The sequence below is a fragment of the Mandrillus leucophaeus genome, unplaced genomic scaffold (assembly GCF_000951045.1).
Source record: "Mandrillus leucophaeus isolate KB7577 unplaced genomic scaffold, Mleu.le_1.0 Scaffold983, whole genome shotgun sequence".
Taxonomy (NCBI): Eukaryota; Metazoa; Chordata; class Mammalia; order Primates; family Cercopithecidae; genus Mandrillus; species Mandrillus leucophaeus.
Window position 1 is genome coordinate 458,908 of NW_012110730.1, and position 13,718 is coordinate 472,625.

Below are 13,718 nucleotides of genomic sequence, written 5' to 3' on the forward strand. Positions count from 1 at the left end.
GGTTGTACAAGAAAAATAAAGTGAAGTAAGCCTGGAAAAAAAAAGTACATTAATAAGAAATATAGAAAAAACACTAAAGAAGAAATGTTATAAAGTACTCATAATTCCAGGGTAACTTTTACAAAAAACATACCTACATATTTTTAAATTGTTACAGTCATATAGTACATATTAATTACTATGCCATAATTGCATTACACATTTTCATACATTTCTACGTAATTCAGACATCATCATGTAGTGGCTAAATAATATTCAATTATATAGATGTTCTATCATTCCCATTCTGTTATGCATATGCCAAAAATCTTACATGGCTAAAATCACTCATGGAAACCTTTTACCAACCCAGGAGGCATTCTATATTATCTCTCAATGAGTCCCACATCGCAAATTTTTCCTCCAGATTTGGATCAGATTGCTAGTCCTTGAACTAAGAATCAGATGAAATATTTGGCTTCCCTAACTTAAGGGCCATGTTTATTAGAATTAATTTTCTGAGAATGCATAGAGTGTCCATAGCTGATTCCAGTAAGTTAAACGTGTATAAGACTCCACATTGAAAATCTTCAGGTATTTGGGGGTATGTGTGCTAAGTGAGAGATCTTAATTGTAATAACAGTGAAAACTCCAGACTGGGCATACCTGATGGGCAAGGACTGTGAGCCCCGTATTTGTAGGAAAGTACCGAGGACAACCTAGTATCCATCTCTGGCTGTTTGTTAATGCATTATTTTGTAAAGACATGCAGGAATACCTGTGAATAGGTAGTTAATAGTACCAAAAATTACTCAGAGCACTTTGAATTGTTGAATAAGTGTAAAATTATCCCAGCCCACAGAGTATAAGAATTACGTTTTCTAAGAAAGCTAACAAAACTATACCCAAAATTTTATTAGTTAAGTTGATTACAGGTAACCTAGTTTAGTTCTATTATTGGGTGGATCCCCCCACCCCGCTACCCAGGAATGCCTCATGAACATTTAAAGGGCATAGTATAATGGCTAAAACAACTTAAATCCCTATTTTGGGGGGGGGGGGGGAACTAGAAGCACGTTTAATTTTTTTAGAATGCAGGTAATTGGAGAAGATGTTGGGCTTATTTTGCTGTTGCAGATTGATGCACCATTGATTCTTGATAACACGTTGACTCAAGGAAAGTAAAATCTAGGATTTGTAAAAGCATGACACAAGCAGTCACACATAGATATGAATATGCATGTTGTATATGTTTGGGGGCATTATATACAGATTTTAAAGTGATTTCTGGTATCCAGAAAGGATTAGGATTAGGAAAGTCTCTGAACTTTCGTAGTGTCAATAAACATTTATCTCCACTGTTTTGTTTTTGCTTTTTGTTTCGTTTCCCTAACCGTTCAGCTTAAAACTGGCCCTCCAAAAATGAATCTGTTAGCAAGTTTATAGTGATCCATCCCCGTTTTCAGATATACCATCCTCAGGTTCTACAGAGCCAGCATTGTCTCAAAGCGAACTTGATGCTTTTGACCTTGGGCTTCCCAAGATAAATATTCTGACGGAGGGATATGTGGACTGGATTTTCACAAGCCTGCGAGGTGTTTACAAGCCTCGAGGGCTTTGGGTAGAAATGGCTGGGTCATGCTCTAGCTAAGGAGATATCGGAGAGAGGAAGTGCTGCACAAGACCCAGATGATAGCGGTTTCAAATACTGGCTTAGTCTGCGGCGAGCGCAGGTCCCCTTACCCGGCACCTCCGGGTCAGCCCAGGAGGGTTCTTTCATTCCGCGCGCCAACTGATTCCGGGTCGCGGCGGACGTCGCTTCCGGAGCAGCATGGCGGCCACTGAGGACGAGAGACTAGCAGGGAGCGGTGAGGGGGAGCGGCTGGATTTCTTGCGGGATCGGCACGTGCGATTTTTCCAGCGCTGCCTCCAGGTTTTGCCGGAGCGCTATTCTTCGCTCGAGACAAGCAGGTAACTGGTGGCACAGTCAGCCAGGCTGGCACAAGGCCCGGGCCCCAGCGGAAAGGCGCGGCGGAGTTGGACCGCAAACTGGGCGCCCGAAGGGGCTGCGCTGCCGCCCACTTGGCACTGACTGGTTTCAAGTGGGCTTGAGGTTACTCTCACTCCCTCGCCGTACGGTGGGAAGGTCTGGAAGGCTGTACATCCAGGGCTGTAGAATCTCCAGTTTCTGCCGTTTTCACTTCTCATTATTTTCTGGCAACTCTGAGCTTCTTTTTTACTCCTTCCCATAGCCTGTCGCTTTGCCTCATTACTTCCGAATGTGAAAGGAAAAGGACAAAGTTTGTCGTCGTATTTTTAGATGAATACTCCTATGCATCTCTGTCCTCTGTAAAGTCATTAACTCTTAATAGAGTGTCTGTATGGTGTTTTATATGTAGGAGCGGCAGAGAACCTCTAAGGTCTTAGAAACTTCATGGGAACTATAAATCCAATGGTAGGCGAAAGAGGTGCGGTGTTGCGTGAAGCAGCCTATTCAAAGTATTGCAATAGCTGAAGAGTGTGATGCGGCAGAGGCTAAGCGACTTCATTTACAGTAGAAGCCGGGGATGAGAAGAAAGGAGAAGGCGATCTTTGCTCCGCAATGCTGTGTTTTGAAGTGAGGCTCAAAAGCTGCTTGAGACTGGATGGGAGGAAAGAGCAGATTGTTTTTGCTGTGGTCTCTCCCCACGTTTTCTAAATTCTGAGTTACTGGTGTATTTTGAACACTATATGACTGGATCAGTTTGGGGAGCTTTGCAGATTACTTCTGCACACTTGGTCAAGAACTATATTATGGTAGGTGCTAGAGTACAGCTGAACAAGACAAGCATTTGTATAGATTTCTGTGCTATATGTTAGTGTAGGGTTTATAAGAGTATATAGACAGGCATGTACATAATCCAGATTTCTTTAGAGAGGCCTTCCTTAAACACCCTTCCCAAAGGGACCACTTCCAAGACCACCTTAAACATTATGTATTTATTGGTTTATTTGTTTAATATCTTTCTATTACACTGGATTATAAACTTCACAAAGGTAACATTTTTGTCTATCTTGTTTACCTCTATACTTAGGACTGGGCTGCCCTGTCCAATCTGGTGGCCACTAGCCACATTTGGCTATTTCGATTTGAATTAATTAAATAAAATTAAAAATTAAGTTATTCTGTTTGCAGTAGCCACCACCCTTCAAGTGCTCAGTTGCCATATTGGCCAGTGGCAGTTGTTTCTATTTCAACATTTGCAACATCTTAGTTTGCACTAGGTCCTTAAATAGTACCTGGTATATGAGAAGCACTAAGAAATATTTGTTGAATAATGTGACCTGAGCCCTGAAGGATGAACAGATTCTTACAAAAGAGTGAAACGTGTGTATTCCTTCCTTCTCCCATAGTTGTTGATAGATTAGCAGAGCCCATACCTTCACTGAATGATTCAGATTTCCATACCGAAAGATTATGATTGTAGTGATATGAGATGTTTTAAAATGTTGATAAATCATTTATATCTTAATGGGGATTAATTTTATGTGATTCAAAGCGTTTGTATAAAAAGTCTTCCATCCTGTTTTTGTTATTGATACATAATATGCATATTTATCATATACATACACTGTTTGGATACATGCAGTGTATAAGTCTTGTGAGCTGATTAAATTGTGATTGTTAAACAGTTGAACTTTGCTTGCAGCTATCCCTGTAAGTCTGTGATTGCATTTTCAAAGTGCGAATGTGTTTGGCCTGTTCTATAAAATTCCAGCTTGGACAAATCCATATAGAATAAATGTACTTTGGCATTAAACTGTGTAATTCCGTTCACAGCATAAGTAAAACAGCACAAATTTCTGACTTATTTAACTTCAGTATAAGCATAGGGTCGACACCAAGTGTTACATATTAGGTAACAGATATATAACACCTTAGTGCATTGGTTAAGCAATATTATATCTTTTTTGTCCAATGTTCGTCACATGAATAGAATTTTTATGTCATTTTGGTTTTCTTATAGCCCACATAACTGCATTTAAGATAACTGCATATATCGGTTTCTGTAGTGTTTTTTAAGTTTTTCTCTTTCCTAACTCACAGACTTTATTTTCTTTAGCACTAAGTTCTTTTGTGGTGCATGTGATTCATAACTGACTTTAAAATGCTTGTGAAGAAACTCCAACCTTTTCAGCAAAGGTGACTGGTCACAAAGTTTCTGCTGATTTTTAAGACAAAACAATACATTGGGCAAGCCACAAGTCTTACCTAGTTAATTTCCACAGTCATTCATGGAGTGCCTCCCCGTGTGTCTAGGTACAGGGATACAGTGTTAAACCAATGATTCAAGTGTTCCTCTGTTCATTTGTTTTTACCAATAGGTATGAAAAAGCTGACTTTTGAGAAGGCTAATATTAGACTGGATATTTAGACACTTATTTTCTGATTCACCATTTCGGCAAAATTACTCTTATTTTCCTGTTTCTTTTAGCCTGACCAATAGGAATAATTTTTACTTTTCTAGTGACGATAACTTTATGAAAATAAAAAGTGTATTGTCTGTTGTTTCATCAGAGATTTTTCTTTTATATTGACTTCTTAAAATCATAGTTACTAGTTTAGAACTCAAGTGAATATTATATCTTGCGTTGGGAGCTTTATCAATCACCAGGTTTCTTTTATAAGTAGTTTAGGGAGTTTAGTGTGGTTTATGAGTTATTGTTGCCATATGTATTTGGGTAATAGGAATTAGAGTAGTCCTTTTTATTAAGGAACAAATTAGTGACAATTTTCTGTTATTTTTACAGTCAGCTGTTCTAGAAGAAGGGTTTAAGCAGTTACCTTTTATTTCACAAGGCATTTACAATCTAGTTAGTCTTCGTATTCTCATGTCCCTCTATTTTCCCCTATGTATCCTGTGTTGTAACCGCTCTGCTGCCTCCCATTCTGCAACTACTTTGTTCTTTCATTTCCTCGCTTTTTTTTTTTTTTTTTTTTTGAGACAGAGTCTCACTCTGTCACCAGGCTGGAGTGCAGTGGTGCCGTCTCTCCTTACTGCAAGCTCCGCCTCCTGGGACAAGTGATTCTCCTGCCTGATCAGCCTCCCAAGTAGCTGGGACTACAGGTGTGTGCCACCACGCTCAGCTAATTTTTTGTATTTTGAGTGGAGACGGGGTTTCACCATGTTGGCCAGGATGGTCTGGGTCTCTTGACCTTGTGATCCATCCGCCGCAGTCTCCCAAAGTGCTGGGATTACAGGCATGAGCCACCGCGCCCGTTGTCTTAAATATATCACAGTCTAGCAGTACATCTTTGAAAGTGTAGTGGTCGGAGGCTCTAAGTAATGACTTGTATGTACTTATAAAAATGCACATACCTGGGCCCCTTCCCAGACCTTCACTGGATTCTGTATGGGCCTTGGGAGTCTGCATTATAACAAGCATCTCAGGTGGTTCTAATGCAGGCTAAAGTTAGAGACTGTTTGCCTTATAGTAGAAACAAATACGCAGTTATTACAGCAGTGATTCCCAACTCTAATGGGCTTGTGAATCACTTGGGGATCTTGTTAAAATGCAGATTCTGATTGCATAAGCCTGCGTCATTGTATTTTTAGATGAATACTCCTGTGCATCCCTGTCCTCTGTAAAGTTATTGACTTTTAATGGAGTGTCTGTATGGTGTTTTATGTGTAGGAGCAGCAGAGAACCTCTAAGGTCTTAAAAATTTACTTTATGGGAACTATAAATCTAATGGTAGGCAAAAGAGGTGCAGTGTTGCATGAAGCAGTCTGTTAAAGTATATTGCAGTAGCCGAGGAATGTGATGCTGAATGTGAGCTGAAGATGCTGCATTTCTGACAAGTGCCCAGATGATTCTGATATGGCTAATCCCCTGACTACACAAAATGATTGTGATATTCTGAGGGCATTCTGAAAGTACCTAAGTAGCTCAGCCTGAAGAGAGACAGGGACTAGAGAAGGCTTCTTGGAAGAAGTAACCGCAAAGCTAAATCTTAAAGAATGTGTTCCAGTGTTTTGTTGTTGTTGTTGCAAATGGACAATAGGAAGAATAAAGCTGGAGAGGTGAGTGTTGAGCAGAAAACTTCACTTAGTTCTCTAGTAGTGGTTCAAAATGTAAAGGGATGTGGTAGGAATGTAATCTAAAGAGGTAGGCATGCATCAGATCATGGAAAACTTTGTGTGCTTATCTAGAAACATGAGTTGGATATCATGTAAGTGACAGGAATAGTCGTTTGTATAGCCATATATCACATGGTACAGGACCAGAACCAAGGAGACCGATGAGGCCACTGATGTGGTAGTCCAGGAGAGAGATGCTGAGGCAGTGAAGTAGGGCTAGAGAAGAGGGAATGAAGAAGAAGGAGGAGTCCCAGGATTCTTGAATTGGAACTACCATCTGGTCTGGAGAATAAAAGGCAAAAGGAGCCAGTTGAGAAAGGAAGAAGATGATTTCTATAATAGCACTTAACATGTAACCCACTTAAGATTAGGAAGCTTTATTCATTTTTGTCGTGACATCTAATCTCTAGTAGGTGTTCAGTAGATGTTTCTTACTGAAAAATTATGGTAGTACAAAAACTATTTTACAAGTTAAATAATTTCACAGATATGTGACTGTACTTAAAAGTATTTACCAGATGAATCAGCCATTGAAAAACAATTGTAAATGAAGAATAATGCTTCAAATTCCAGAATTCGTGCAGTCTTTCAGTCATTTGTTTCGAAGTATTATGGCAGCATCTATGTGCTAGTATTTTAACTTCGTGATTAAGTCTAATATATCCTCTAAGGCTCTCTCTTCACTGACATGGTTATCAATTTTATTTGTGTTATTTCTTAATGTAGATGCTTGTTTATAATTTTAGAACTCTGCAACATGATGTAGCCATAGGCCCATCTGGTATCTAGGCATGAATGTAGTCCATTGTTTAAGACACTTGGAGAGACTGGGAAAGGAAGGGGTTGCACCAGAAAGGGTCAGGACAAGCGATCCAAAGTTTGGGAATCTAGTCAACTGTCATAAACTAGTGTTTTCAATATATTCCTTAAATCAGTATGACTAAGTTCTTTTTTTCACTATCCAGACTATAGACTGTTTTTCATTCTTTTTTTTTTTTTTTTTGTGACGGTGTTTCGCTGTTGTTGCCCAGGCTGGTGTGCGATGACACGATCTCAGCTCACTGCAACCTCAACTCACTGTAACCTCCACTTGCTGAGTTCAAGTGAGTCTTCCACCTCAGCCTCCCTAGTAGCTGAGATTACAGGCACCCGCCACCACGCCTCGCTGACTTTTTGTTTTTTTAGTGGAGATGGAGTTTCACCATGTTGGCCAAGCTTGTCTAGAATTCCTGACCTCAGTTGATCCGCCCACCTTGACCTCCCAAAGTGCTGGGATTACAGGAGTGAGCCACCGCGCCCAGCTTTCTTGTTGTTCTTATTTTATCTTTGGGGTATATGTGTTCTTAAGCCTGGAATATTTGACATCTTTTGGAGACAGTTAGGTTAACCCTCTGGTCTGTGAATTGATTCTTTGGTAAAGCGACTTGATTGGGGGTTGGGAGATGTTAGTTTTTCATCCTTGTAAGATAAACTTCTTATACATATTATTCAGAGTGGTAGAAGAGGGGTGAACAGAAAGATATTGCTTGCTTATTTCTACTTCTTAGGCTGCAGACTCAGATTGAGTTCTAGGGAAAAGAAGAAAGAAAGAGAATAAACAGATATTTCTGAAAGAAGTAATAAAGTAAAAATAACTTCACTGGCTTGATTTTAGGTGCATGTGTTCGCACAGTTACCCCTCTATACACCTGTGCTGAGTCAGGTTGCCCAGCAGTTTATTCCCAAGCAGAAGTCATCTAGGAACCATAAAACCCTACATTATATTATTTCTCTCAGAGGCCCACAGCCCAAAATTCCTTTGTGTTTTTTGTGGCTTGTTTTAATTCTCTTTCTTTCAGTTTTAGGACTACTTGAGAATTCTGGTGTGATCGGAAGGGGAATGGTTTCCCAGACTATTTTAAAGGGAGGCCAGATATTTGCCCCAAAGTGACTTATTGGTTCTTTCTGCCAAGAATTTCTGATGGGACCTCTCTTTATAAACATAAGCCATTCACCATAACTTTGTTAATCTCATAAACCTTATGGTCTCAACCTAAGTCTTCATCTATGAGTTGAAAATGCTGGACTTTCAGGAGCCTGTAATAATTAAGTATGCAAGATTTTAGAATACCATCACATGGCTGATTTTTTGTATTTGGTACTTACATATAAATAGTGCGTTCATATCCAGGAGCAAGTAACATGACAAACAGATCATTCAGATAACATATACAGATAAGAGTATGACTTTAAAGCAGGTTTTCTCAACCTCAGCACTATTGACATTTTAGATGAGATAATTCTTGGTTGTATGATGGGCCTGTCCTGTGTGTTGTAGACATTTAGCAGCAGCCCTGGCTTTTACCCACTTGATGCCAGTAACTCCCTTCTCCACTGTGACAACCAAGAATGTTTGATTCTGATGTGTTAACGTTAGGGGCAGTGTTCCCAGTAGAGAACCACTGTTCTAGAACAGTGCTTCTGAAACCTGCCTGCACATTAAAATTACCGGGGAAATTAAATACAAAAACAAACCCAAAGGGCCCAGACCCCACCTTACACCCATAGATTTGATTGTGAAGTAGGACCTTGATCTCTATGTTATGTTTGTAGTGTTTTGGTCGTTTTTAAGCAGATTCTAATGAGCAGCCAGGTTTGAGAAGCACCCCTGCGGAGAACACCATTTTGGGACCTAGACTTCTTGAGTAGTTTTGATTGTCCAGTGTTGAAATTTCAGGTAAATTACTTGAGTTTTTTGGATTTTATTTTCTTCAGTTAGAAAATTAAAGAGATGGACTAGATCATTTCTGAATTTGTTAATTTAGAAAAAAATCCCACCTTGTTTTTATAGCCTTTTGCATAAATTCTCTAACTACATCGCTTTTACTGACAGGAAGATCTTTGTTTTATCCACTATCCGACCTCAAGTCCTTCATGTTTTCCTCCACTTTTGTCTCTGTCTTCTTTTTGTCCTTTTCCTTAATAACGATTTAATAAACTACATTAGTAGATGCTAATTGTACCTAACTATAAAGATAATCATTCACTTTATATGTTACATCAAAACCAAAAACCCTGTTAGAGCTCTCCAGGAGGGTTAGATATACTATTGCAGAGTCTTTATTAGTTCAGTAAATATTTGAGTGCATACAAACAAAGTGGACCTTATCTCATGAGACATAATTACCACCAAGGGCAGTGATTTTCAAACTTTGTTGCTATTATGTAGAGGTTTTTCCCATGTCTAAAGTATCATTGTGTTTGGAGAAGCACATTCCTCTGGGGAAAATGATTACAACCGAGAGTCTATAGAAAAGGCCTATAGTGTTATAGAGTGTAATTAGATCCTAAAGTCATTGTTATCAGAAGCTGATTAGAAAAATTTAGGTATCCTGCCCAGAGTCATGTGGTCAGTCTAGTGAAATTGGCCAACTTGGAATTTGAACCCAGGTCATTTGACTGCAGAGTATGAGCTTTGAACTACTGTGCGACACTGCTTTCCACATAAAGGAGTTCCACTGCTGCCCTTAATATAATCCTGATCTTACCTAGATAAATTACCTTTCTAATTCAGATAGATCTCAGTGTGTTGTTAGGATTAAACTGAGATAATATATGAGAAATGTCCCAGCTCTTTGACTAATACATAGTAATAGTCTCTCAATAATATGTTTCCCAAATATTTATTGTTCTTAAGTGTACCCAAATCTCTTTAGTTTTAGTTTTTGTCCTTAAGCTTTGGTTGGAATTAAATTACTTTCTGATATCTCCTCCTGTTATCTGATGGTTGCTAGTCTTTTTCCACCAGGGATCAGAGAGATAATTATGCCCTAAAAAAAAAAAAAAAGAAAGAAAGAAATCACTATTTTCTCATTTCTCCTAAAGTTGGTACAGATTAAACATCCCTAATCGAAAACTCTGAGAGGCTCCAAAATCAGAAATGATTTGAGCACTGACATGATGCTACAAGTGAAAAATTCCACACATAAGTACTGAACACAAACTTTGTTTCATGCACAAAATTATTAAACTATTATATAAAATAAGCTTCATGTGTGTAAGATGTATATGGAATTTAAATGAATTTCATATTTAGACTTGGGTCCTGTCCCAGTGGGATATCATCTCATTATGTATATGCAAATATTCTAAAATTTAAAAAAATCTGAAATCTGAAACAGTTCCGGTCCCAAGCAATTCAGATAAGGGATACTCAACCTGTAGTACTATTCTGTCTATCTATAGATAATACTATTCTAGATGCATAGGAGAGAAGTAAATTTGTTACATACAGTGGATACCTCAGGGCATTAAGGCTTCATTCTTTCTTAAAATCTTCATTGAAAAGGTTACAGAATACATCAGGTAGCTCTGCTGTAAAATTTTAGAGCAGATAATTTGAAATATTAATTTATTACTATTAGTCATATGAATTGTTAGATTATGGAAGTGATATAACAGTACTCAAGCTATACTAGAGACTGCTTCTCAACATGAAAAGAATTATATATAACAGATTCTTTGTGTTCAGAGCAATCAGTAAGATACTGATTTTTATATGAAAGCACAGGTTTAGATTTCCAATTTATAGTGTACAGTCTTAGAGGGGGAAGGTTTTGCTCTATAGTTTTTCATTCCACCAAAGAGTGCTCCTCTCTGGGAAAATAGACTGTAAGTACATTTGTATTTTTTTTAAATGTTTCGTATTTCTCAAAACTTATTATAAATCTTTTCCCAAGGAGTCATATTATTTGTTAACAGCTTTGAATTAAGATACTGTTCTCATATTCCTCCAGAATTTAATATAAGCTATAAGTATAATTGATCCTGACAAATTAGTGAAAATTGACATTTTCATATATTTCTAAGCCCTGTACTATTTGTACTGATTAGTTGTAGAGAATCCTTTTTTAAATCTGCTTTAGCCTTCAATTTGCTGATATTCTGGCTTTAGTGGGTCATGTTTGTGTCAGTGGGGTAGGACTGGTTTCTTAACTCCCAAATGTCCCCTTTTGAAAATTTGAAACAAAGGCTTGACTGATAATATTAAGTTACAAGAATATATATATATATACACACACACACACATATATATATGCTTTTGTAAGGTGGAAGTATTGTTTAAATATTGGAAAATTAGAATGATTTTATTATTTTTCTAGACCAGAAAGACTTCAGACTTAAGTGGTTTGATAGTTAAGATGGAATTTTACATTTTTTTCTTTTAGGTTGACGATTGCATTTTTTGCACTCTCCGGGCTGGATATGTTGGATTCCTTAGATGTGGTGAACAAAGATGATATAATAGAGTGGATTTACTCCCTGCAGGTCCTTCCCACAGAAGACAGTGAGTGAGTTTTTAGCATTTTATTTTAGTGTGACTAGGTGTACCTGACATAACATGCGTTGGACTAGAAAATCTTAGCACTTACTTGTATACTGTTAACATATTTTATTTATCTGTGATTTCCTTGTAATGCAGCATTGCCATTCTGTTGAAATATAGTACTTAACAAATCTGATCATAATCTCTTAAGAAAACAATTTAGAATTATCTGGAATTTAATAGAGATTCACACTTGTGGCACTGTACTATGCTTTTCCATATTGATGACTGATTGTTGATTATAGTCAGTATTTATTTTTGATTAGTTCTGTGGCATTAACTCTGTTTTTCATTCCCAACAGTTCTTGTCTTTTCAGTGAAAAACTCTTTGCCATCAAAAAGTTCTCTTTCAGTTTCCTGGTTGTTTTCCCTCCAGTGTTTCATTAGCATTTTTAATAGTTTCTTAAAGCTCTTATGTATGCTTCAGTCATTTTTATACTTCATAACACTTTAAAATTTTTTATTAATTAAATGAATTCTCAGAGTTCATAAATTACATAATCAGCTACAAATATGTACGTTTTATAAACTGTATTACTCTGTTAAGCATAAAATATCTAAGATAGATATAACTTATACATGTTATATATTCTAACCTTAAAGACATCAAACAAATAAACTCCTAGAACATCATGCTTTTTTTTTTTTTTGAAGTGGTCACCACTTACCTGTCTTTAAAGAGTTAGCATTTTGTGGTTCACTGGTTGGAGTAATCATATGTAAATCTCATCCAGTGAACTTTGGAGAAATAATAAGCTAAAACTTTACTTAGAAAGAAAGATTTTCTCTATTTTACAGATGATCTTGAACATAGTTTGTGGCTATTTTATTCTTGAAGTTCATAGTGTCTGTTTTTATATAATTTTTTAATCTATGCCTGTTTACAAAGTCTTATTAAAAATTGATTAAGCATTTTGAACTAGGTCTATCAGAATTAAATATATAAATACCTAATCACTTTTTTTTACCAGCTCCATGAAAAGCATATATAAGAGTTTGGTCAATAGTTACAGATCTACCATGTTGACGAGTAGGATTTATTGAACTTTCTGCTAAGAGTTCTACTCTTCTAAATCTGTAGAGAAGGGCTGTGATAAGTTGCAAGATATGGTCCTCATTTTCCAGGAGCATGTGGCTGAGGCCACGTCTTAGTCCTGGTCACTTGCAAAATAGAAGTCATTTGTTGTTTTCCCTTTTTTCCAGGATGTTTTTTAATAATTTAAGGGAAAGTCTGGGATTTTTAAACAGTTAATTATTAGACTGATGTATGGTAGAATTATTACAGATTGTGCTTGGTATTTTTTTTTTAATTATAAGTACATGCCCGGTTTTTAAAGAAATGTATCTTCCATGGTACAGATAGGAAATTATATACACACTATGGCACATAGGAAAGCTCTGTTCTTGCTGAAATATATTTTTATGTTATTTTTTAATTAAAAATTTACTGAAACTCATACTCCTGAAATAAAATAGCTATTGTCTTTATAGAAAAGGATGGACCATAACATTTAATGAGAGAACTCAAGATGTAGGTTATAGTTTCCAGACCATTGGTCACTTACTCACCATGCTTCCTACTTTCTGTCTTTTCTTCTGTTTCCCCCGACTTTTAAGGACTATTTGGTGGCTCCATGATTGAGCAATTTTTTGGTCTGTTCTTTAATAAGTGTTTACTTCCCCCCATCATTTTATTAGTGAAATGAGTTTTTTATAACACTATTATCTCTCTGTTGTTCTAAAAAGCTACATACTTCTCATTATTTAATCTTGTGTTGTGAGAGATTTGCTGTTATCTGGAGTTTCATATTATCCGTAATAATTTTGTTTGTTATGTAATCACCAGAATGGCTAAAAATGAAAAAGGTGGAAAATAACAAGTGTTCACAAAAATGTGGCAAACTGGAACTCTCATTCACTGCTAAAGGAGTTTTACACCTGCTTTGAAAACTATTTAGTTAAATTTGCTAAAGCTGAACATGTGTATGTTCTACGACTCAACAGTTCTAGTGTATACCCAGCAGAAATTAAAACATGTTCCCCAAAAGATATGTTCTAGGATGTTTATAGCAGTATTTTTTATAAGAACCTAGAACTAGTAATTATACAGACTACCCATCTTCAGTATAATGGATAAAGGATATATTAGCATATTCACACCATGGAAAATGATACAGTAATGGGAATGAACAGTCTACAACTACGTTCAGTTCTTTGAGTGTCACAAGCATGTTTTTGAGAGAAAGAAGTAC

The 13,718-nt window shown here is 36.9% G+C and overlaps 1 protein-coding gene across 2 annotated transcripts in view; it reads left to right on the plus strand.

Annotated features, from left to right (window-relative positions):
* The first annotated feature begins 1,780 nt into the window (after positions 1 to 1,780).
* The window catches only part of PGGT1B (protein geranylgeranyltransferase type I, beta subunit), a 52,520-nt gene continuing 40,582 nt past the window's right edge, over positions 1,781 to 13,718 (plus strand). For both annotated transcript variants that reach the window (XM_011971048.1, XM_011971049.1), the window contains exons 1-2: positions 1,781 to 1,950; positions 11,309 to 11,427. In XM_011971048.1, the coding sequence (XP_011826438.1) occupies positions 1,811 to 1,950; positions 11,309 to 11,427 (259 nt within the window). In that variant the 5' untranslated portion in view covers positions 1,781 to 1,810. The remainder of the gene's footprint in view (positions 1,951 to 11,308; positions 11,428 to 13,718) is intronic.